The sequence below is a fragment of the Sciurus vulgaris genome (assembly GCF_902686455.1).
Source record: "Sciurus vulgaris genome assembly, chromosome: 5".
NCBI lineage: Eukaryota > Metazoa > Chordata > Mammalia > Rodentia > Sciuridae > Sciurus > Sciurus vulgaris.
In genome coordinates this window covers 105,413,064-105,436,986 of record NC_136465.1, presented here as the reverse complement: position 1 = coordinate 105,436,986, position 23,923 = coordinate 105,413,064, and the positions used below count along the sequence as shown (strand labels likewise).

General features: G+C 34.5%; 1 protein-coding gene across 10 annotated transcripts in view; it reads right to left on the bottom strand.

The window, feature by feature from the left end:
• Nucleotides 1-3,137: 3,137 nt before the first annotated feature.
• PPHLN1 (periphilin 1) overlaps nucleotides 3,138-23,923 on the bottom strand; it is a 115,537-nt gene continuing 94,751 nt past the window's right edge. For all 10 annotated transcript variants that reach the window (XM_079139437.1, XM_079139442.1, XM_079139434.1 and 7 more), the window contains one exon: nucleotides 3,138-5,529. In XM_079139437.1, the coding sequence (XP_078995563.1) occupies nucleotides 5,335-5,529 (195 nt within the window). In that variant the 3' untranslated portion in view covers nucleotides 3,138-5,334. The remainder of the gene's footprint in view (nucleotides 5,530-23,923) is intronic.

Genomic DNA, 23,923 nt, shown 5'->3' with positions numbered 1-23,923 from the left:
AAGTAGTTCCAAAGTCATAGGAACCAATATGGAAGTTAGTAGCAAGTGAGTATAAAGTGAAAAACAGAAGAATCTACTGAACTAGGACTTTGTTTTTTTTTTTTTTTTTTTAAAGTTATTAGTTTTATACATAGCCCATTATAATATTACACATTAACTTCACATACCTCAAATAGTTAGTTTGTACTAGAGGCAAGATTTGAACCTAATTCTGAATGACCACTTTTCTCCTTTCAATAACACTAAATTTAGACTGGAAAGCTCTGGGTAAGACCCTGGCCCTGCCACTTGCTGGGAGATCATAATTAAAAATAACTAAAAATAAGACCCCAAATCCTCATTGGTCCTGGGTTTGATCCCTAGCACTGGGGGAAGAGGGGGAGGGAATCCTGATTGGTAAAGAATCACATATGAACATACTTTGTGAGCTACAAAACACCAGAATGGTAGTTCTGACCTTGTTCAGGTAAGAAAAATATGATGCTTCTTTGAAGTCTATAAAATAGTATATCGAACCTGAAATAAAACCATTTAAGCTACATCCAATATGGCATACTATATTTTACTCTATAGAAGTAGCAAGTTTTTTTTAAGTGGGAAGAAAACTTTAAAAAAAAAAACTTTAAAAAATTATTAGCGATAATAATCTACCATTAGAACACCACCAATGTGGGAAAAGAGCTCAAAAAACAATTGCTATAGAAACAGGCTGTTCCTGCTGTTATATAAATGTGTACTAGACCGTAACAATTATTTGTCACTTGTCATTTAAATACAGCTTGAAACTCAGAACTCTAGATTGGCAAAGTCTTTTATACAATCAATCAGTCCCCATTACCCTAAGATCAATCAGTACAACAAAAATGTAGGACTGGTACAGCCTGCTCAGGGTCAACTTCAGTCTAACTTTTGAATGTCATTTGACAAAAATAAGCAGCAAGTCTGAGCAAAAAGTGAGCTATTATAATAAGAAACCCAATAATAATGTGTCTTAAAGAGTATTTATTCTGCTCTAACAGTTCAGTACACCATGTAATCATGCAGTGATCTAGGTTTCTTCCATATTATGGTTCCACAAAGAAAAAAATAATGTTGCATTGCTATTGCTACCTCTCTTGGGAAGGGATAAAAGAGTACCTCCAGTGCCTAAGAGTCACAGTCTCACTTCCCTCTTAAATTCCATGAGAGAACTTACTTCATACACTTAACTACAAGGAGGGCATAGCAAATACAGTCATTAGGCAGTTGTATGATTCAGTATTAACCCTACTGCAGTGGAAAAAAAAAAAAAATCAGATGTTGGTAACTACCTTACTTACTGATAAACACCCATTACCTAGGCTTGCTTTCTTGTTCATCTTATTGGATAGCACCAGTGGTCTGATGAGAGCTGGAAGGATGGATGTGAAAAATCTGTACCTTCATCTGGCAAGCAGAATGTGGGCATTACTCCCAAAGCACCACACACAGCTCAGTTAAAAGTTGAAAAGTCAACTGAGTGGCTGGCTGCCTGCAACACTGAATGCTGCCCACCATAATCCTTCAGAGACAATCATCATTCCCCAAAATTATAGCCAAAGACCTGTCAGAGTCTACCTTGGAGTTTAGGATCTGTTACAGCAAACTCTAGAGTGAAGCTGAAATCAGAATTCATTTGGCAGAGTGTAGCAGAATCCTTCCAAAGGGGATCTGGTCTTCCCTTCCTTCCAGAGGTTCTGTATCTGTAAACTGGCTCAGGGCTGGGAAGTGGTTGAGAGCTATGAGAAATTAACATTTTTGGCAAGAATATTACATATATAATGTTTTCAAATTTCCTTAACTAGAAGAGAAGAAGAGAATGTTCAACAACCCTCATTCTGTTCTCAATCTACCTTTTCCCAAAGGAGAGAAAATATAATCATTCCTTAACTCTCTGTAGTCCATAGTTGGGATAGATTCCTGTAACAACAGAAGACAAATTAACAAGAACAAGCAAGTTTATTAACACCTACAATGCACATCACAAAAAAGAAAAAAGCAACTTCCAGCAGTGGTTTAGGAATCTGCCTTAAATAGTATTTTTTCTGTTTTTTATTTTGTTACTGGGGACTGAACCCAGAGGTGCTTTACCACTGCATTACATCCCAGCCCTTTTTTATTTTTTGAGACAGGATCTAAGTTGCTGAGGTTGTCCTCAAACCTATGATCCTCCTGATGCAGCCTGTGGTCACTGGGATTAAAGGTGTGCACCACACCTGGCTTAAATAGTATTTTAACAAAGAAAAATAAAGTTTAGATACATGACAATGGAAAAGTGGTCCTAGGCTTTAAAGGTGGGAACACTGGGAGAAGATGAATTTATGAGGTTAAAACGTCAGCTCCTGAGAGTCATCTCTGAACTGAGAAGCAAGCTCTGCATGAGTAATTTATAATCAGGAAGGAAAAGTGTGCGAGTTGGGGGTGGGGGCAGGATGCAGACTTTTTTTTCTTTGAGAATCTCTGTTCTGCTTTTAGGCAAACTGAGAAAAGACAGAGTTCTTCTGCATTTTGATTGTCTTCAACTCAAGAATCCTTAATATTTTGGAGAAAAAATATTTTGGTTTTCTTCACCACCTTCATCATCCATCATCTTCAAACTAATTTTAGTCACACAGGCTAATCCTATTCTTCCCTCCAAGACCCAGGGTCAAGTGTTACTTCCTTTGCGAAGGCACCTTTAATTGAGTACTTACAGCATTTCAAACTGTGCTAAGAACCAGAGTCACAACACAATAAGGTACCTGTTCTCCATGAATTATTACACAGATGTAGGGCTTTATTCCTACTGTTCTTGGAAATTCAGGCTACCAATAACACCATTGTTGAATACTATTGTGCTCTACAACTACTGCTTCTTAGATATCAAAAGTCCACCTATTATTGAAATAATGGTATTAGACTATAATTGTATCTTGAGGTTAATGTATTAAATTATTCTCAAAATTAAAAAAAGTCCATCTATTGCCAAATTTGATAGTTTTTCAACTGTCCAACTTCCTCTATCCTGCTGCTGAGCAGGTAAACTGAATAGTTAGAAATTATTTTTTGGCAGAGAGTAATAAAGTTTACATTTTAACAGAACAGTTTAAGCCTGATAAAATAAGAGAAAAGACAATCTATTTAAACTTGGTTGCTTTATTTTGTATTTTTAAAATTCACAAAAAGCTTTACAATATCTGCTTTCCCCATGTTGATCATCAAGGCTTTAGGGTAAGACAATGAAAATTTTATCACATCAGTTATGTATACTCAAAAACAATGGATAATTTACAAACATCTCTTTAATCAAGAACATTTTACAAAATACATACTCTGGTACACATTTGAGTTTATCCTATAATTGGACTTTAAAAGACATTTGAAAAAAGAAAAGAAAAATCCACAACAAATTTAACACTGACAAGCCTAGCAGAATAATGCTGATGGCAAGCTATAAAAAGCTTTAAATGGTGAATGTAATTTGAGGGAAGGGAAGAGGAAGAAATTACCTGTTGAACTACATTTAAATGTATCTGTAAGACCTTTCCTTTTAATGAATTTCAATAAAGTGAAAAACTCTTTTACCTCTGGTATTTTCTCAGGTTTTATTTTCAAACTTGTGACATCTTAAAGAAACTGAATCCTGGGACTAGAATATTTAAGGAAAAGAAAAACACGAGGGACAGGAGGATATGACATCAGTACTTTCTTCATCTTTCTATAGTAAGTAACAAATCACTATTCACATTAAGGAAGAATATCAGAGACAATAAGTGGAATTTCATTTGGCTTATGTTTTATAAAAGTTAATTAAGTACAACATCTCAATGGTAAAAATAAAAATTCAAGGTAGTCTCCCTTAGGAAACTTAAAAAAATAAATGTTGCCCTCAATTAGTTTTTAAATTTGTGGAATGGCATAATACATATTTGGGGGCACTCATGATAGAATCCATTAAAATTATTTTATACTGCTATTTCCACTTTTAATATAATCTTGATATACTCTGGGGGAGCTCTTTAGATAGTATATCCACTAAAAATAATGCCAGAATTAAAGAGAGAATAGAGTGGAAATGGAAAGAGGATGGGAGGATAATGAAACTGGTTAGTAATAACAAACATGATTTTTAAGGTTTCCTTACTAATGTCACAAAATTATGTATTTTGGCTCAATGGCACCAGGCTGCTGGAATTGACCAGGAAATGAGTGGAATATCCTAATGGTCCCTGTTAGGTCTTTAGCTAACTCGTGACTTGGATGGCTCACTGATGAAGGACTGTTGACATAGCCTGGCTTGGTAAGGGGTGGTTGTGTAAGGGGACTTACTGCCTGTTTGGCTGTTTCTTTGAAGAATACTTTTGAAGGGCTAGGAACCTTTAAAAGTTAGCAGAAAAAGAACTCATCAGATTACAGAGAGTAACAAAAGAATAATTCTGAAAATGGCTTAATCATGAGCATATTATCAATCACATTTTTTGGAAAAAAAAAATCCTTTTAAAAGGGGGGAAAAAACATCCAGTATGCCTGTATATTTTAAATTTTTCCTCTATTGATCAGAAGGGCTTCTGAAAAATCTCAACTTTAAAACATCCCTTTATCACTCATCAAAAATTGCCCCATCTATTAGTCTTGTATATGATATTGTTGGAGACTACATGGCAGTGAGACTAGTCAAGAGTTTCAGGAGTATTTCAGAAGAGATATGTTGAGTTCATTTACTTGAAAAAAAAGATTTTATTATAAGGTGTCTCTTGGATATTTTAAGTGCTCTGCTATATCATGGAGAATTATTCTCAAACCAAATATTCTCTAAGATACTAATATACTCAGGACAGGACACATTAACATATTCAAAGTTACAAAGCCTAAGAAAAACAAGCACAAGTCAATAAAATCACAACTCAGAATTCTAATATTTCCACATGGTATCTTCACTATGAAATGCAAAAAGACTACTGTTTAAGTGAAATGATCTCTAATGTGTAAATTACACTCATGTGACCAAATGATCACATAGTGTGGAAGACTACCGATCATGAATAAGTACAGAAAGCTGCTGCTCCCCAGGACTGCTTTTTCAAAGCTTAAAAAATTAATTGACCATCATTTGGGTGGAAGGGCAAGGTTGAATATGGACTAGGAGGCTCTACATATTTAAAAAAATTCTAATTAAAATATTTTAAGCATATTATTTTAGATGTTTATTTGATACTGGAAATGTGGTCAACTATCATAAAGTATTTCTCTTCATTACAAAAATTCCATATATTAAGGATTTGAACAATTGGAAAAAAAAAAATCTAGAAACTTTTTTTTGCCTGAGCACTAAATCTTCTAAAAAGGCTCTCCAAAATCTTGAGTAGACGTATCATACTCTGCAATGAAATGCTTCAGTTCTTCAACACACCGCTCGCCTATTTCATGCAAATTCTGCCTCAGTGCAAACTGTATAGACTTTTCTAATGAAGGATCTTTTTCAATCAGCATTTTCACCACCATCCCAAACGTTTCACAGTCCTGTCGGTAAACCTAGAATGGTGAAACACATTCTGGTTAGCTGTGAGTGAAAATAATTAGACAAACATTTAGCTAATGGAGCTGGCAGAATTACAATGCTGAAGTCTGGAAAGGAGAGGCAACAACACGACAGAATTTCTCCAAAGGTTGTGCAGTCACTAAAAACCTCTGGCTTGGATACTCGCTCACAACTTAAATAGTACAAAAACAGATACAACTCATCACTGACTGTACAAGCTGGGTGTGGCATTTGTCAGTACTATACAGGGCAGTCCACTTAAAGGACATCAGGCTAGAGAGGAGAAGAGATAAGAACAAAGGTTAGGCAAGGCATTATCAATGGCTTGTTCATTTATTTGTTTGGAAGAAAAATGTTTCTGAGCCCCTAACTTCAGATTCTTTGAATCATGACCAGATGACAAATTCAAAATTGTTTGGCATATAACAAACAATAAGAATGCTGAAGTATCTATTTGAAAAAACTTTTCCAAGTTAGACATAGTTCACCATAAGATCACCAAGGCAGGCCTAAAATCAAAACTGTATGTTATATACACTCATGCATGAACATATTTATACACATGTATACACATATAAACATGTATATATCCTACACACGTATGTATACATATATTTGTTTCAATGTGTATATCTTACTTCAAAATTTATATATATATATTTTATCAGTGGCAATTAGATATTTTCTGTCCCAAAATTATTATTTCTTCTACTCTAAATGACACTTCCTTATTTATAGTCAAAAAATGCATTTTAGATTTGCATGCTATGTTTTATACACAATAAATAGTCCATGTCTTTAAGGAAAAATACTTAAGTCTCCATAAAAATTATGTGAACTATACATTATTTTATTTAAAAGACCTGTTACAAGGCTGAGGCAGGAGGATCCCAAATTCAAGGCCAGTCTGGGGAACTTAGTGAGAACCTATCTCAAAATAAAATTTTTAAAAAGGGCTCACAAGATAGTTCAATGTAAAGCACTTGCCTAGCATGTACAAAGCCCTGGGTTCAATACTAGTACAACATTAAATAAGTAAATATGCTGTTACACATTATTTTTTATTTTTCTAATGTAACAACATAACATTGTTCTCCAAAAAAATTACTTTCTTCATTCTGAAAAACTTTAGAATCATGCTAGGTTATGACAGTTTTTATTCCTGAAATGGTCACTGCTAGTTGTGGTGGCTATTACTGTTTTTAAATGTCTTCAATATTTGACTGCTTAAAAACTTTTGAACTTTTTCTTGGGGCACTCTACAACTGAACTATATCCCCAGCCCTTTTTATTTTGAGACAGGATCTTGCTAAATTGTCCAAATTGGCCTCAAACTTGCGTTCCTCTTGCCTCAGTCTTCCTAGTAGCTGAGATTACATGTGTCATCATGCCCAGCAAGACTGTTTAATTTTTGCCTGTCAGTTTTAGGTTGCTAAATTTTACTAAAATTATTTCCATGCTCTTAAAAACAATTTGTAAGTCCCACAGAAATTTAAAGGACAAGTTCTTCAAATGATCCAAAAATTAAAATATATAAAAACTTTAGCTCCCTCCTCAGCAATATACACACACATTTTTCTAAATAATAATGAAATTTATTCATAACTATTAAATTTAATTCAGCAATATAAATCTACCATTTACTTCAGTTTATCATGAGGTTACATGATCCAGAACTGATACTAACATTATGATAAGCCAATTTAGAAAACAGTATACCATTCAGATAATATCACACACGATGTCAAGGCAATAGAGTACATTATGACCGGTTTAACAAACACTAATGTACCTATGTCAAGCCAATACAGTACCTGTGGAGGAAAGTCAGAATCACGATGCTTCAGTCTTTAGTGGAGGTAAATTCCTTACCAAACCAGTCAGCCCACATAATAACAGCATTCTAATACTAACCACAGGCCTCACCAGACCACTTTGTGGGTGGCCTAAATTTTACAGACTTTTTATTTTTTTTATAACAGATGTACTAGATGAAGATAATGTTACACTGTGAATTAACCTGCAAACTCTTCAATGTTTGTTTTAAACTGAAATTCTTCATTTAGTATATTTACAGAATGTAAATGTGCTACATATTTGCATATGAAAAAAACAAAAAAAATTATAGACATTTATTTAAACTGTTAACTACTATCACTCTAGTGACAAAATACTGCAAGTATTTAAGGTTTTTGTTGTGTGTGTGTGTTTACTGTAGTTTTTTTTAAGTTATTCACTGGAAATAGAAAAAAAGTTGTACATTGGTTAATAAGAATAACCAGAACTGTTGTAAATAATATCATTCTCTACTAGAGGGAAATTTTTCTGAAAAGACTGCTTAAAATGTCCTTGTTGGGCATTAGACAGGAAATAATTAGTTTTTGTTAGAGGAAGACCTCGCCCTCTAACATTTTATAAATACAACTTGAAACTGTCAGAAACCTATTTCCGAAATCTGTTCCACAATAAACTCAATCCCAAAACAGGAAGGGTGTAGTTATCTGTAGAAGAGTTTGTTTGCCTATGGTCCCTAGCTGGAAATGCATTAATAATCTTCAGGTTTGATATCTACAGGCCACACAGGAAGATTTTTTTTTTTTTTTCTGCTTTTGTTGTGCTTGGACCTCAACAAAATGGGAAACAGGTTCAACTATGGGAGGAGTTTATATACACTGCACAGAAACTTAGTTAAATTTGTCAGCATAATGAAAACACTATTCAAACCTGGTTTCATACACTTCTTTGTTACAGTAGTTTTAAGTTAAATTCTTGTAAAGTACTTTCAGGAATAAAGGAATATGCTAATAAGAAAAACTATTAATTATGTGTTCAGATGACTGGAAGAATATCTGTTGAAACAAACTCAATGGCAAAGTTGCTCTACTTAAAATTGCCTGTAATGACGTAAAACTTCTGAAATATGTCATTTCTATTCCTTACCTCTGTTCCCATAAAATAAATCAAAATTAGGGCAAGATGAGTTGCAAGGAGAATGTTCAGATAAGTCATCTTTAATATACGTTACAATTCTGGAAGAGTAGTTTGAAGGAATGGTGGAGGTTAGAGTTGTGCAAATGCAGCACCCATTAGCCTCAGAGGCCAAATTATCAAATGAGAATAATATTTCTTGTATTGTTGGTATTGTTGATGTCTCATCATTTCATATAATTTCCTTGATCTGAACTCATTTTATTCAAATACTATATACATATCCTGTTTTAGGAAGATCACATTCTAGTGAGAGAGGTAAATAGACAATTACAGCACAAATACAGCACAAATGAAGACATTTTGATGTATAAAGTGGTTAGATGAGGCAGAAAGAATACAAAAATGGTTTCAAGCTGGGCACACTGGTGCAGGCCTATAATCCCAAGAACTTGGGAGGCTGAGGCAGGAGGACTGCAAGTAAGTTCAAGGCCAGCCTCCTCAACTTTGTGAGACACTGTCTCAAAAAAAAAAGTAGCTCACTGGTTGAAAGCCCCTGGGTTCAATCTCTAGTAGGGAAGGTGGGGGCACAGGAGGAGAAGATATGCAAGAGTTCAAAAAAGAGGGGTAATGTGAATAGAGGCTAAGTGATGTGTTTTAAAGACAGGAAGAAGATAGAAGCTAAGGAAGTAGGTGGCCTCCAGAAAGTGGAAAATTCAAGGAAACAGCTTCGCCCTAGAGACCCCGGAGGAAGTACAGACCTGAAGACAACCTGATTTGGTAAAACCTATTTTGGCCTACACATCTCAGGTTTGCATGGAACATTCACCAAGTTAGACCACATTATAGGCCATAAAACACATCCACGTACACAGTGTGCTATTAGACAAGAGTGGAATTAAATTAGAAATCAACAACAGAAAGCCAGATGGAAAACCCCAAATTAAGTGGTGATTAAACAACACATCTCTAAATAACTGGGTTAAAGATATCTCAGGGGCATTTAAAAAATATTTTGAATTAAAAGAAAATGAAAATAAAACATCAAAATTTGTAGAGTACAGTAAGCAGTAAAGAAAACTTAATAGAATTAAATGTATATATTAGAAGATATAAAATGAATAATCTAAGAAACTAGAAAAATAAGAATAAAATCCAAATTAAGCAGAAGGAAAAAAATAAAATTATAGCAGAAACAAGAAATTGAAAGCAGGAAATTATTAGAGAAGCATCAATGTAACCAAAAGCTGGTTCTTTGAAAAGATCAAAAAAATTGGTAAAACTGGTAAACCTGTAATCAGGTTAACTAAGCAAAGAGGAAGAGAAGACACAAATTATTACTGAGCTCATGAGCATTAAAAGGATAATGAAGAAATATTCTAAACTCTATGCCTACTAATTTGATAGATGAAATGGATCATTTCCTTAAAAAAAAAAAATCTGCTAAAACTCATAAAAGGAGGAACAGAAAATCTGAATAGGTCTACAATCTATTAAAGAAACTGAGTTAACAATTAGTAAAATAACAAAAAGTGCCAGACCCAAAGAGTTGCACTGACAAATTCTACCAAATGTTTATGGAAGAAATAACAAATTCTCTGTAATCTATTATACAGAATAGAAGCTGAGGGATTTCCTGATTCACAAGGCCAGCATTACCCTAATACCAAAGCCAAATGAAGACATTAAAAGAAAGGAAAATACAAACCCTCCTCTCTCATGAACAGAGACGTAAAAATTCTCAACAAAATCTTAGTAAATCCAATCCAACAATGAACAAAAAGAATTCTATACCACAACCAAGTGAAATTTACTCTAGGCATTCAAGGCTAGTTCAACATTTGAAGCTAAATTAATTTAATTAATGATATATCAATAGATTAAAGGAAAACACATGATCATATCAACAGATGAAGAAAAACCATTTGACAAAATCCTACAATTTCATGATAAAAATTCTGCAAACTATAAATAGAGGGTAATTTCATTAACTTGATGAATAATATCTACAAAGAAACTTACAGCTAACAGCACAGTGAAAAAGTACATTTTTCTAGGACAAGGTGCTCCCCTTTACCACTTCTATCCAAACAAAATTGTACAAGTTCTAGCTAATAAAATTGAAATTAAAATTAAATTTAAATATCAAAGAAGAGAAGATCCAAGATGGCAGTATAGAAGAGGTCACATTCCTGGCTGCCCCATGGTGTGAAACTAAGAAAGCAAACAAGCAGCTTCTCCACAAGGTGGGTGAACAAAAAAAAGGAAGGGGGGACTTTACTGGAACCTAAAACTGGGCATTTAAAGTAGATCTGGGACACAGGAGGTTGGATATAATAAAATAAGGAAGAAATCCCCAGAAGCACAGCCAGGTCGAAAGCTCCAGTCACAGGGGTCCCTCCATGAGTATAGCAGAGGGATATGGGAATTAAAGAAACATGCATTTTTGGGAGGCCCAAGGTGTGTCTGGGTACTGAGTGTTTGGAGACCAAGGACTCTGCCCAACAAACCTGAAGGCTCACTGCACCATATGTGAGTTTGGGGAAAGAAGTCACCATCTCTCCAGGCAGCCTGCAGAGGACAAAGAAGGAACCACTTTGCAGGTGTGGTGTGGGGGCTGACAGCTAAGTTTGCCCAAACCAAGTTTGGCCCAAAATACAGGTCCAGCAAAACATGTGCTTAATGACCAGAAGAAAATCAAAGGTGGAGAGAGGTTCACAAGGGACAACTGATCACGGAAACCCACATGGCTCTACCCCTCCCGCTCCAATCTAACTGTTTGAAAGACTGGCTGGGGGAGATGCATCTGGCCGGCAACTTGGAAGGGCTGGGGTGGGAGAAATTGTTTGGAGACTGAACCCAAGGACAGGAAATGTGGGGTCTGCAGATGTAGGGAACTAAGAATTGGCTCCCCCACCATGAGTGGAACCCAGGGGACCCTGGTAAAAGTCCTCCAGCATGGACCAGCAAGTACTGGGTGCTGGAGGTGCACCAATTTTAAATCTCCAGACCAACTGGCATCCAGTGAAGATCCTGAAGCCCACCTAAGCTGAAACCCTGCCTCCAGGAATTCCACCTATGAGATTACCTCTCTCTAGCAATCCAAAGGCTGGAACATCACACTCCAGAAGACCCCACCTAAAATGGCTGAGAAGAGAAACTAAGAATCTTTTAAATCCCAACAGAAAGAATTCTTTAACTTTTCATCAAGATTTCTTTTTATTCTTTTTCAGTGTTTAATTGTGACCTTAATGATATATGGATATTTATACAGTTTCCTAATTTTTGTTTTCTTCTTATCTCTAGCATTTTTGAAGCCAATTATTTTACATGGATCAGTTTTTTGTGAACTACGATGTTCAATTAGTATATCTTAGCTATTTTTTGTGCTCTTCTAAATTTTTTATTTTAATTTTTGCTTTATGTATATTTCTCTCCGGTTTCCCTTGATTCTCTCTTTTCTTCTGCTAACAGTCAATCTCTATTGTTCTTTCACTCTTCTTTAATCTTTTACTTGTCTTCCCTCCTCCTTCCTCATAATCATCACTTCTGTTCTCTTTCCACCATTTGAAAATATACACCATTTTGCTAACTTACTGTTTTTATTATAGGCATAACTGATATCATTTCTATTTATTGTGATAATTAACATTATACAAGTCATAGCAGGAACTATTTGGTTTAATGCTGTAAATTGTTTGCACTGGTTATTGTTACTGTCTCCCCCCTGAACAGTGAGGTACTAGAAACCTTCAGGGACACTGTAAGTCCACAGGGTAGAAACTCTACTGCCTCAGATCCATACTGTTAGATGGGTAGATATACAAACAACATGAAAAAGCAAGGGAAAAAAAATCACCCCAAGCAACCCAAGGTACTCCAATAACAGAATCCATTGATAACACAGTGGAAGAAATGTCAGAGAAGGAGTTTAGAATGTACATAGTTAAATTGATCTGCAAAGTAAAGGATGATAAAAGAGAAGAAATACAGGTAGCAAAAGATCACTTCAATAAAGAGAGATTCTGGGGGGGAAAACGAATCTTTGAAATGAAAAAAATAAACTAAATTTAAAATTCAATAGAAAGCATCACCAATAGACTAGACCACTTGGAAGACAGAACCTTAGTCAATGAAGACAAAATATGTAATCTTTGAAAATAGAGTTGACCATGGAAAGATGTTAAGAAATCATGAACAGAACTTCCAAGAATTATGGGATAACATGAAAGACCAAATTTATCAGGATAGATGAAGGTGCAGTGATACAAACCAAAGGAATGAACAATCTTTTCAATGAAATAATATCAGAAAATTTCCCAAATCTAAAGAATGAAATGGAAACGTCAAATACAAGAGGCTGACAGGACCCCAAATGTGCAAAATTACAACAGACCTACATCAAGGCATATTATAATGAAAATATCTGGCATACAGAATAAAGATAAATTTTTAAAGGCTGCGAGAGAAAACTATCAAATTGCTTACAGAGGGAAACCAATTCAGATCTCAGCTGATTTCTCAACTCAGATCCTCAAAGCTAGGAATAACTTATACCAAACTCTGAAAGAAAATGGATGCCAACCAAGAATCCAATATCCAGCAAAATTAAGCTTCAGATTTGAGGACGAAATAAAAACTTTCCATGATAAAGATTAAGAGAATTTGCAACCCAAAACCCTGCATTTCAGAATATTCTCAACAAAACATTCCATGAAGATGAAATGAAAAAAAAAAAAAAAAAAAAAAAGTGAAAACCAGCAAAGAGAGGAACTACACTAAAGGAAGAGTCTCAAAAGAGAAAATGATTCAAACTAAAAACTAGAAATAAACCAAAATGACCAGGAATACAAATCGTCTCTCAATAATAACCTTGAACATTAATGGCCTAAACTCATCAATCAAAAGATACAGACTGGCAGATTGGATCAAAAAACAAGACCCAACAACATGCTATCTCCAAGAGACTCACCTCATAGGCAAGAACATCCACAGACTGAAGGTGAAAGGATGAAGAAAACACATATCACTCACAGGGATGAAGTAAACAAGCAGGGGTTTCTATTCTCTAAAACAGACCAAGTTATGTAAGTTATATAATTATTATTATACAATGATAATATTACCTAAATACATTTTTAGCATTGGTAGGGTTGTTTTGATATCTCCCTTTCCATTGATATTTTTTCTTACTTTTTTCTTGATTAGACATGTTAGATTTTTTAATCAACTTTTAGCTGTAATATTTCTTTTCTATTTCAAATATATCTGCTCCTATTCTTATTTTCTCCTTCCTACTACCTAATTTGAAAATGTGATTGTTAATCTAGCTTCTTTCTGATACAAATACTTATAATACTTTTTGTAAGTGTTCATCTGAGTACTACTATATTGTCCCAGAGATTCTGATATTTTAAGTTTCTATTATCACTTAGTTCAAAGCACTTTTTATTTACTTTTCTTGTGCTTTTTTTCTTTGATCTTTGAGATATTTATAAGTGTGCTATTTAATTTTGAAGTATTTGAGACATGGGGGTGGGTGGGTCTCTATATATCTTAAGGTGATTTCTAACATAAGAAATCATGCAGGAAAGAGTGCATGATTTCAATTTTTTAAAATTTTTCAAAGCTTATTTTATGACAGAATATATTCTATCCCTATTAATTTTCTACTTGTCATTTTGTGTACAGTTCTCTATAAATAGCAATTAGGTCAAGGTGGTTGATGTTGTTGTTAAGCTTTCTATATTATCACTCCTTCCAGCAAAGTGAGGGGGTTTAAAATCTCCATATATGATTGTGGATTTGTCTTTCTAGCTTAATTTTAACTTCATGTATTTTGAAACTTTGTTATTAAATACATATACATTTAGGATCATTATACTTTCTTGAAGAAGTTATCCTATTATGGCGATAAAATGTTCTCCTTTATCTCTGAAAATACTATTTCTTGAAATTTATTTTAATTAATAGCTCTACTTCAGATTTCCCCTGCATATTTTCCCCTTATTTTGCTTTTAACCTATTGGTGTATTGATATTTAAAGTGTGATATATGTATGGAGCACATAGTTATTGTTTGCTTTTTACACATGTTGAATGTTTATACATTTTAATTGCAATATCTAGATCACTTAAATTTAAATTAATTATTGATACTGTTGGGGAAAAAAAGAACATCTGACATGAAGGTCAGTGGAAAATTGGGTAAATGATAGGTTTGATGATGTAATATTTTGGAAAATGGGTTGAAAAGTCCTCCTGTCAGGTTCAGAAAGAAGATTGTTGCAATGCTTTTGTTGCAATTGTTCATTCTGTCATTTATCATGTGGTGCACAGCAACAGATTTGTTTTATTGCTAACAGTTTACTTTGCAAATTATAATATATACATACATATCCATATGTGTGTGTGTATGTGTGTGTGTCTGTGTGTGTGTGACCACAGGCATTCTCTTAGGTATCCCATATGGTTTTAATGTGAAATTTTCTAACAAATAGTGCTGGGTATTTTTTCATATGCTTATTTGCCATTTGATTATCCTCTTCAGTGAAATACCTGCTTATGTGTTTTGTTAATTTTTAATTGCATTATTTGCTGATTGTTTTCTAGTCTTTGTATATTTTGTAAATAAGTATGTGTATTGCAAATGTTAACAAAATAATAATTTAAAAAGGGAGAAAAAAATCAAAGAAGCTGACAACCAAAACATATTGGCTGAATCTGGAAATCAGGAGGTAAATGGCTAACCACAAGAGCAGTTTAGTGGGATGGTGGGGATTACAGAGTTGTGCCATTCAATACAGGAGTTACTTGTCATATGTGACAGTTTAAATTTTAATAAAATAGAATTAAGTTAAAAGTTCAGTTCCTTGATCACCCTCATCCCATTTCAAATGCTAGTGGCTTCCATATTTGACAATGCAAATATACAAAATTTTTAGCAAATTGTAGAAAATTCTATTTAGCAGTGTTTTCTAAAGGACTAAAACTTGAAAGTAAAGATGTAGTGATAAATATTGTCCTGGTAAATTCAATAATACATATTTGTAAATATTTTACCATTAAAATGGGACATAAATGTTTACCACTTTTAAAGGAGCATTGTGAAATATAATTATCTACAAGATGCTCTACAACCTTTTGAGGAAAGGCATATAAAAACATAAGTTAAAAAAACTCTAATTGGGGCATATGTATGAGGAAACATTCAAATGTGTAAATACATTGATGAGATTAGGACAAAAGTGACAGCACTCTGATGTTAAATATCAGAGATAAATTAAAACCCTATAATTTGGATCTACAAAAATGCAGAAGGTATCAAAACTACTGTAATCAATGTTTCTCCTGTTGCTGAAATAAGAGAAAAAGATATCTTTGAACCCTCCTCCTCAAAGCTGTAGCCTCAGTGGCTTAAAGGCATAGCTCCTAAAATAAAATTAGTAGTTGTTAAGAAATGCATTGTGAATACATGGATCAGATCTCAATCAGTTATATTCATTATGTGGGTTAAATTATTATAATCACATAAAAGTAACTGCAAAATTAATGTTGAAGTGAGTAAATGCTAAAAGCCTTAGCAAATAATGTCTACAAAATTCTCATATAGATTTATAAATTTAAAGGATTTAACCAAAGATTAATACTTACATATAATTTTTTCTTTTCCATCTTATTATTTCAAATCATACTATACTAAATAGACAAAAATAAATAATTCCACAGTCTACTATTTTACTTACATCAAAACCAGATCCCACAAAGTTTTTTTTAACATAAGACCTAAACAGGTGGTGCATGCCTGTAATCCCAGCTACCCAGAAGGCTGAGGCAAGAGGATCTCAAGTTTGAGACCTGCCTCAGCAACTTAGCAAGACACTGTCTCAAAAAGTAAAATGAAATAGGGGCTGGGGTTGTGGCTCAGTGGTAGAGCACTCGCCTATCATGTTCGAGGCCCTGAGTTCGATTCTCAGCACCATGTATAAATAAATAAAATAAAAGATCCATTGACAACTAAAAAAATATTTAAAAAAAAAGTAAAATGAAATAAAATAAAAAGTGCTGGGTTAGTTGCTCAGTGGTATATATAGCACCTTGGGGAGAGTGGAGAGAGAGGTAAGGAGGGAGGGAAGTAGGGGAAGAAAGGAAGGAAAGGAAAGGAAGGAAGGAATGATCCATTTGTGCCCATTTTAAAATCATAGTTCATTTAATTTAGGGATGCATGATATATACTAGAAATGCAAAAACACACAATAATGATAGCTCTAAGGGTTCGGGGTGCAGCTTTGTGGTAGAACACTTGCCTAACATGAAAAACCCTGAGTTCCATTCCCAGCACTGCAAAACAAACAACAAAAATAATTAAAGCTTTTTGTTTAAGTGAAGGGTTAGAAGAGATCTTGCAGTGGGGAGCTTTATCTATATTTGAAATATTTTACTTGAGAAAAAAGCCACAAATTTTAAACTCTAGGTAATAACATGCATGTGTTTAGGGGCGAATTATACTGAGATCTGCAAAATACTTTGACGTTCATTAAAAATTAAGATGAATTAATGGGTGAACAGAGAGAATATATAGACAATCATCCGTCCACATGCACAGGTTCCACAACCACATAACCAACTTCAGACCAAAACTATCTGAATGGGTACTTGCAAAAATGTGCCTGGATTGAACATGTACAGACTTTATCATTATTCTCTAAATAGTACAATGAAACAACTATTTACATAGCATTTGCACCACATTAAGTATTATAAACAATCTAAAGATGATTTAAAGTATATGGAAGGCTATATTTGTGTCATATACAAATACTACTCCATTTTATACCAAAAAACTTGAGCATCCTGAGATTTTGGTATCCAAGGGAGTCCTTGAACCAACACCCCTATAATACCAAGAGAAGACTATTCAATGAAAAACCAACTGTTTTTCTTCTCCTTCTATACCCTCACTCACAACACTCAATACTTTACTTCTAACATTCCTACAACATCAATTCTCTGGCAGTAAAGTCATATCCCACAGGTTAAGGACTGAGTCCCACTAGACTGTCCTTGTTGTTGAAGACAACTGCTACCTGGGGACCTCTAGAACTTCTAATCAATCAGCCATAAATCAAGGATTCCCATGAACCCTGCTCAGGTTCAACCATTTGTGACAGTAATTCCCATAAAGTACTTTAAGGACTATCATTAAGGAACAGTCAAATGGAAGAGAAACACAGGCAAAGTGTGAAAGAATGGTATCCATGCTCTTTCTGGGTATACCACCTTCCTAGCATTTCTATCAGCAACACAGAAGCTGTCCTTTTGGGTTTTATGAAGACTTCATTATGTGGTTATGATTAAATCACTGGCCTTGGTAATCAGTTCCACCTTCAGTTCCTTCCCCCTGCCTTAGAGGTGTAGGGGTAGGGCTGAAAGTTTCAACTTTACAAAGATGTGGTTGGTTCCCCTGGCAACCAGCCCCTATCGTGAGGGCTATCTAGGAGCCCATAGCCTTAACATACAAAAGTGGCTTATCACTCTGGATATTTTAAGGGTTTTAGAAGCTGTATGCCAGGAAATTGGGGTAGAGACCAAATATATATTTCTTATTATATCTAGAAATGTAAAGATGTGACAAAAAAGAAAAAAAGGTTAATTATAGGCTCTAGGTGATGAGTATATGGGCATACTCCACATAATTCCTTCAATGTTTCTTTATGTTTACATTTTTTTCATAATAAAATGTTGGGGGAAAGTGGGATCTAAAGCAAAATAAGGCCCAATGGTGTATGTACTGGCCTAATCATCTGAGCTTGTAAATAAAGATGGATCTCTATTCTGCTGTGACCTGGGAGAATAAGCTTTACATCTCTCAATGTGATAAGAAATCTAAGATCAGATAAAAACATGAATGACAGATAAATACACCTGCCTGATACTTAGAACTCACTATGTGCAAAACTCTATATTTGGTAATATGGGATGTCCTGCTCAAGGAGATTACATTCTAGTAAAAACAATAAAACAAGGCAAAATGTAGTAAATGCCATAAGAGAAATATAAGTTATTATAATGACTTCAAAGAAAAGGTCAAGGTGACAGTTGGGAGGGAGGGCACAAAAGCACCAAGACATTGTTGGCTATTTCAGGCAACATGGAAACAAAAAAAAGCATGGCATATTTAAAGAATAAAGAGTCTTGGAACAAAGGGAAGTTTTAGAAATGAGAGTTAACAAACTGGAGTCAAAATGGAGCCTGATATGAACAGGTAAGGCAAAGAGCAAATTCTTTAACTTTTTAAAATAGCTTACAGTGCAGTGGAAACATTTTTTTTCCTTTCACACAGACAAAAAACCATGGATAACTGTTGATTAGAGGAAAACTAATTCATTAGAGTAACTGATTAATTACTCAATATTGCCTTCAAATCTGATTCAATAAGTCAGAAAAAGTATTTTGTGTCCAGTGTCAGTATTGACTTAAGAACTTCTAAGATGCAAAAAGTATAAAAGGCTAAAACTAAAAAAAAAAAGAAAGAACACAAGATATATAATATTTTCAATCTACTAAAAGCAGAAAGGGGAAAGCTTAATTTGGATATGTTCCCAAGTAATGTACAAAATCACAATGAAACAGATCATAGGTTAAAATGGGCAACTCAGATCCTTAAAAGATACCTGTCATTTAGAATGTTTTCTTTGAATGATTAAAACAACAACAAAAACCTCTGGTTAAAAAGTTAAATCTTTAAGTATGCAACAAATTGATTTTTTAAAAAAAATTTTTGTAGTCGTAGATCAATAGCGTACCTTTGCTTATTTTTATGTGGTGCTAAGGATAGAACCCAGTACCTCACACGTCCTAGGCAAGCACTCTGCCACTGAGCCACAACCCCAGTCCCAAACTGATTTTTATATAGAGCTATTTCTTACAACTGAAATTATATTTGTGTGAGAATTAAATGAAGCTAATTCAAAACTAAAAGAAAAAAATTAACATACAGCTTGAGCTAGATATCCAAATAAAATTTATCAAGATAATTTTCAGATATAACTTTGATGAATTTCATAAAGGATTTTAAATTTATCATGAAATAAGTTCAGTCTTTAAAATGATTTAATAATATCAATCAGAAAAGTGCAATACCCTAACTGCACAAAAGGTTCCATTTTAGATCTAAGGCTAAAAGAAAGTAATTAAATAGAAATAGCCTATTCTCACTAGTGGGGGAAAAAAAAATCTGGCATTGGTCTAGCATCCTCAGACCATTCCCAACCAAAGAAATCTATTGGCAGGAGTGACAAGCAGGAAGCAGCTGAGCCACTTTCAGGCTCAGCCCTGCTCTTCCTTTCCAGTTCATCTCTCACAAAGAGGGAGGTTGGACAGAATTCAATACTAGGGTTGCTTTAACCTTCTGAAGATGAGCCAAGTATGTCTCAGAACCTACAAGTTCTAACAGTTACTGCTCCCGATCCATTGAGTTCTCAGTGATGACTCAATTTGAACTATACAAGAATTTTAGAAGAATGGAGAGGAATCATAGCAAAGGCCTATGTGACTAAAAAAGGTTGTGGGTTACAATTCTAAAGGTCTTTTGTTTGTTCACACATAATGACATTAAGAGATTATTGGAAAATTAGAAGTATTAAGTCACAAACTTCACATTTTCATATAGACCCTTTTACATTATTTTATGTACCAGGAATCCTCACAGACACTCCTGAGTTAGTATTTGCACTTTATAAAAACATTGAAACAGAGATTAGAGAGTTAGTTGTAATAAATACAATTAAAATTCAGTCTCAATTTCTAATTTACCCCTTATCATGCTGTTACTGTTATCCAAAAGAGAAACAAAGGCATGACTGAGCCTAATTGGAAAAGATAAATTAATGTTCAAGGTTTTAAAAAGTTATGAATTTGGCTTGGAGAAGACTGGAATTCTGGCAGGTCATTTGATCATGATCCCCAACTATCATGAGATAACACATGGGATATCATTTGTGTATGTGCTTTAGGTCTGCTACTTTAAATCATTCCATTAGTGAAGTTTCAAACTTAGGTTATTTTTTTCATACAGCTTCAGGGATGCCAGTAAAATAAATTTATGAAAAACAAATTGGTCAGGCCAGTCATCTTCCCTATGCTGGGAAGGCACAATTATTCTACAAGTTACTTACACTATGGTTGGTTAAGAGAATTTTATGGTTGAAATGGAAAATTTCTAATGAAGAGGAGGTGAATTCTCCTTCAGCTTTCTTTTGCCAGGTGATTCGGTGAACCAGATGTGTTTGCTGAACCACATTATTTCTTTCATCACTAAAATTCCACATCACAATGTAGATTTTAGAGGAAGTCACTTTTCCTACCATAAAATTTCTCCATGTCTTACACTGAAAAATTGTGTCCTGGTTTCAGCACATATGTGCAGCTTTTTTCTGTTTGTGTCCGTGGTGGCATTAGGGATTGAACCCAGGTCCTCACACATGCTAGGCAGGCATTCTCTGTTTTCTGACACATTAAACAGTTTAAATATTCTGTATGTGCTATAGTTTAGAAAAATTAACAGTTAACAGTTGACAGTTTAAACACTACATTCTTTTGATGTCATTATGTCTTTTTGAAAATGGGGTTTTGAAAGCTTCTGTGATAAAAAGCAAGAATCATGTGAAGAAGTAAATAGGAAATGAGGGAGATGGTGTCCACTCTGTCTCAAAGGTTTGAGATATTGTTCCATGACCAAAGACCATGCCTAGAGCAAACTGCAGTTATTAAAAATTAAATAAAAATAATTTTATTTAAAAAAAAAGAAAGTAAAATGATTAGATACTTGTTTTGAACAGATAAACTGATGGCTCAGATCAAGGATGGACTTGGGAGGAATCCACAGAGCAGACAGATGCTCCTGTGTGAAGATGCAGAAAGATGAGAGCTGATGGGGGGCTCCAGCCACAGGGGGAGCACCCATGACCAGACGGCAAACCTTCAGGCCTTAAGAGGTGCTCATGGTACATTCAGTTGTTTCCCCTTTTTATTTATTGAATGTTTTATAAAAAAATATAAACAGAAGGGATTTTCAGGATCTTGAGTTGTACAACTGGGAAGATGTAGGCCCCCTCATTAAGATAAGCAATTAAGGAAAAGGAACAAATTGGAGAACAAGAGACTTTCTGTTTAGGACACCCCGAGTTGAATATACCAGATTATCTTACAAGTTAGGTTGAAATTATACAGAGGAATATCTTGAAATAGATCAAGGTTAAGCAATATAGGTATTGCGTGTGTTAGAAGAAAAACTTCAGAATAATTAAAAAAAATTTTTTTTCATTTTTATTATAGCATCAATGTAGTGTGAATCTTCAGCTCAATATTTTTTAAAAAGTCCTTGCTGATGCAATCATTTTGGGAGGCTTTCAAAATGTATGCTACACCCTCTTTTTGGTGAAGGTGATGAGTGGGAGCTGCTAAGAGATCACAGGGCCAAAAGGTGCCAGTGAAGAGTAGGAAAGAGAAATGGTCAGAATTACCTTCAGTTCCATACACAGGCAGCTTCTACAGTTTGTCTAGCTGTTCCCACTCCATCTCCTGCGACAGGACCTTGCAAGCTTTATGCTATGCCAGTTGAAAAATATTTAGAATCTAGGACTTAAGGGCTTTGATAATAAACATGAATCCCAGTTTACTGGCTTATGAAATTGGGTTTCTGATATTGACATTGCCAGGAATACAGAAAAACGGGACGGGAGGCTGGGAGAGAGATAAGGAAGAAAGAAAGGAAATCAAGAAGAGAAACTGCCTGGTGGCCTTCCAGGTCCAACTTTAAACTTGGTTTCTGCCGTGTTTCATAAGAAAACCCCACTGGCTTTTTAATACTTTCCCTTTACTTGCTAAAGGTAGTCTGAATGGGTTATGTAACTATTTTATTTCATTTTCCCTCTTGTAGTACTGGGGATTGAATACAGGGCTCTGCACATGCTAGGCCAGCATTCTACACACCCAGCCCAGTACATTTTTTGACTTCCTCCAGATACCCATCATGATAGCTGCTACATAGACCAGATGTTTGCGAGTCTTCCAGTTGGATGGCAATCTAGAAGCAGCACAAGCCTGTGCAATTACACCTGCAAAGCAGCTTGTCTGCCCCTAAGCAGTGCTTTAACACCAGCGGGAATGTCAAGGTGATGGTAAAAATCTATTTTCTCTTTAATGTAACTGCAAATCAATCAAAGGTGTTTCATGAGCCTTCATCTACTGTAGATAAAGACAGACTATAATTTTCCATGGAGAAATTTAAATGATTACCAATCCTTAGAGTTTCCACTTAAAATACATTTTTTCTTACCCCACTGAGGAAAAAAGAAAGTAATTTCTCTACTTTCAGTTCAACATATGCAAATGTAGGGAACAGAATTATCAGTCTACTAAATCATACTTCTACCAGAAAGGAATTTTTCAATTAGATAACATACATTATCAGTGTAAATTCTTTGAAGATTTTTTTCTTTATTTCCAGAAGAAAGAAATCATTTGTAACAAACATAAATAACATAGATTTTTTAAAATAGAAATTGCAGTAGCAGATCTATTAAAAGTAGGTTAAGGGCTAGAATTGTAGCTCAGTGGTAAAGTGCTTGCCTAGCACAGGTGAGGCACTGGTTCAATCCTCAGCACCACATAAAAATAAAGGTACTGTGTCATCTACAACCATAAAAAAAATTTTTTTAAAGGTTGAAATATTTAAGATGGTTCATCATTTTACTTTTAGTTCTGAAGGTATTATATACAGTGGGGAAAGTCCATAAGTCCCATTACATATGAATGAAAGAATATATTTTCTAGATCTGTCTGTGAATATTATATAGCCTACATTTTTACAGCAACATTTACAGAGTAATTAGTATATGATTTCACATTAATGTTGATCTGTCCACTTGGCATTACAAACCACTAATGACTTCCCAAAGGACACTGAAGTTCCTTCCAAGAATCAGAAGCATATAAACAATATCGTACATAGAAACATACAGGGTCCTGCTAAAATTGTGAATCTGTTATCACTACATCAACTAGTTACTTTGCTACTTCCACTACTGCCCAAGGTGAACAAGTGTAATCACTAAGCATTTAGTGATAAGTTCATTAACAAATCTTAGTAAGTGAAAAGATATAAACCTGGTCTACAAAAAGACTTATAAAATTTTTTATTTTTATTTTTACAGACTGCATTTTGATTCATTGTACACTAATGGGGTATAACTTTTCATTCCTATGGTTGTACACAATGTAGATTCACACCATGCATGTAATCATAGATGTACATAGGGTAATGATGTTTGTCTCACTCCATTATCTTCCTTTCCCCCTGCCGCTCCCCTCCCTTCACTTCCCAATACACAATCCAAAGTTCCTTCATTCTTCTCTTACCCCTCCCCACCATTATGTATCATCATTCACTTATCAGAGA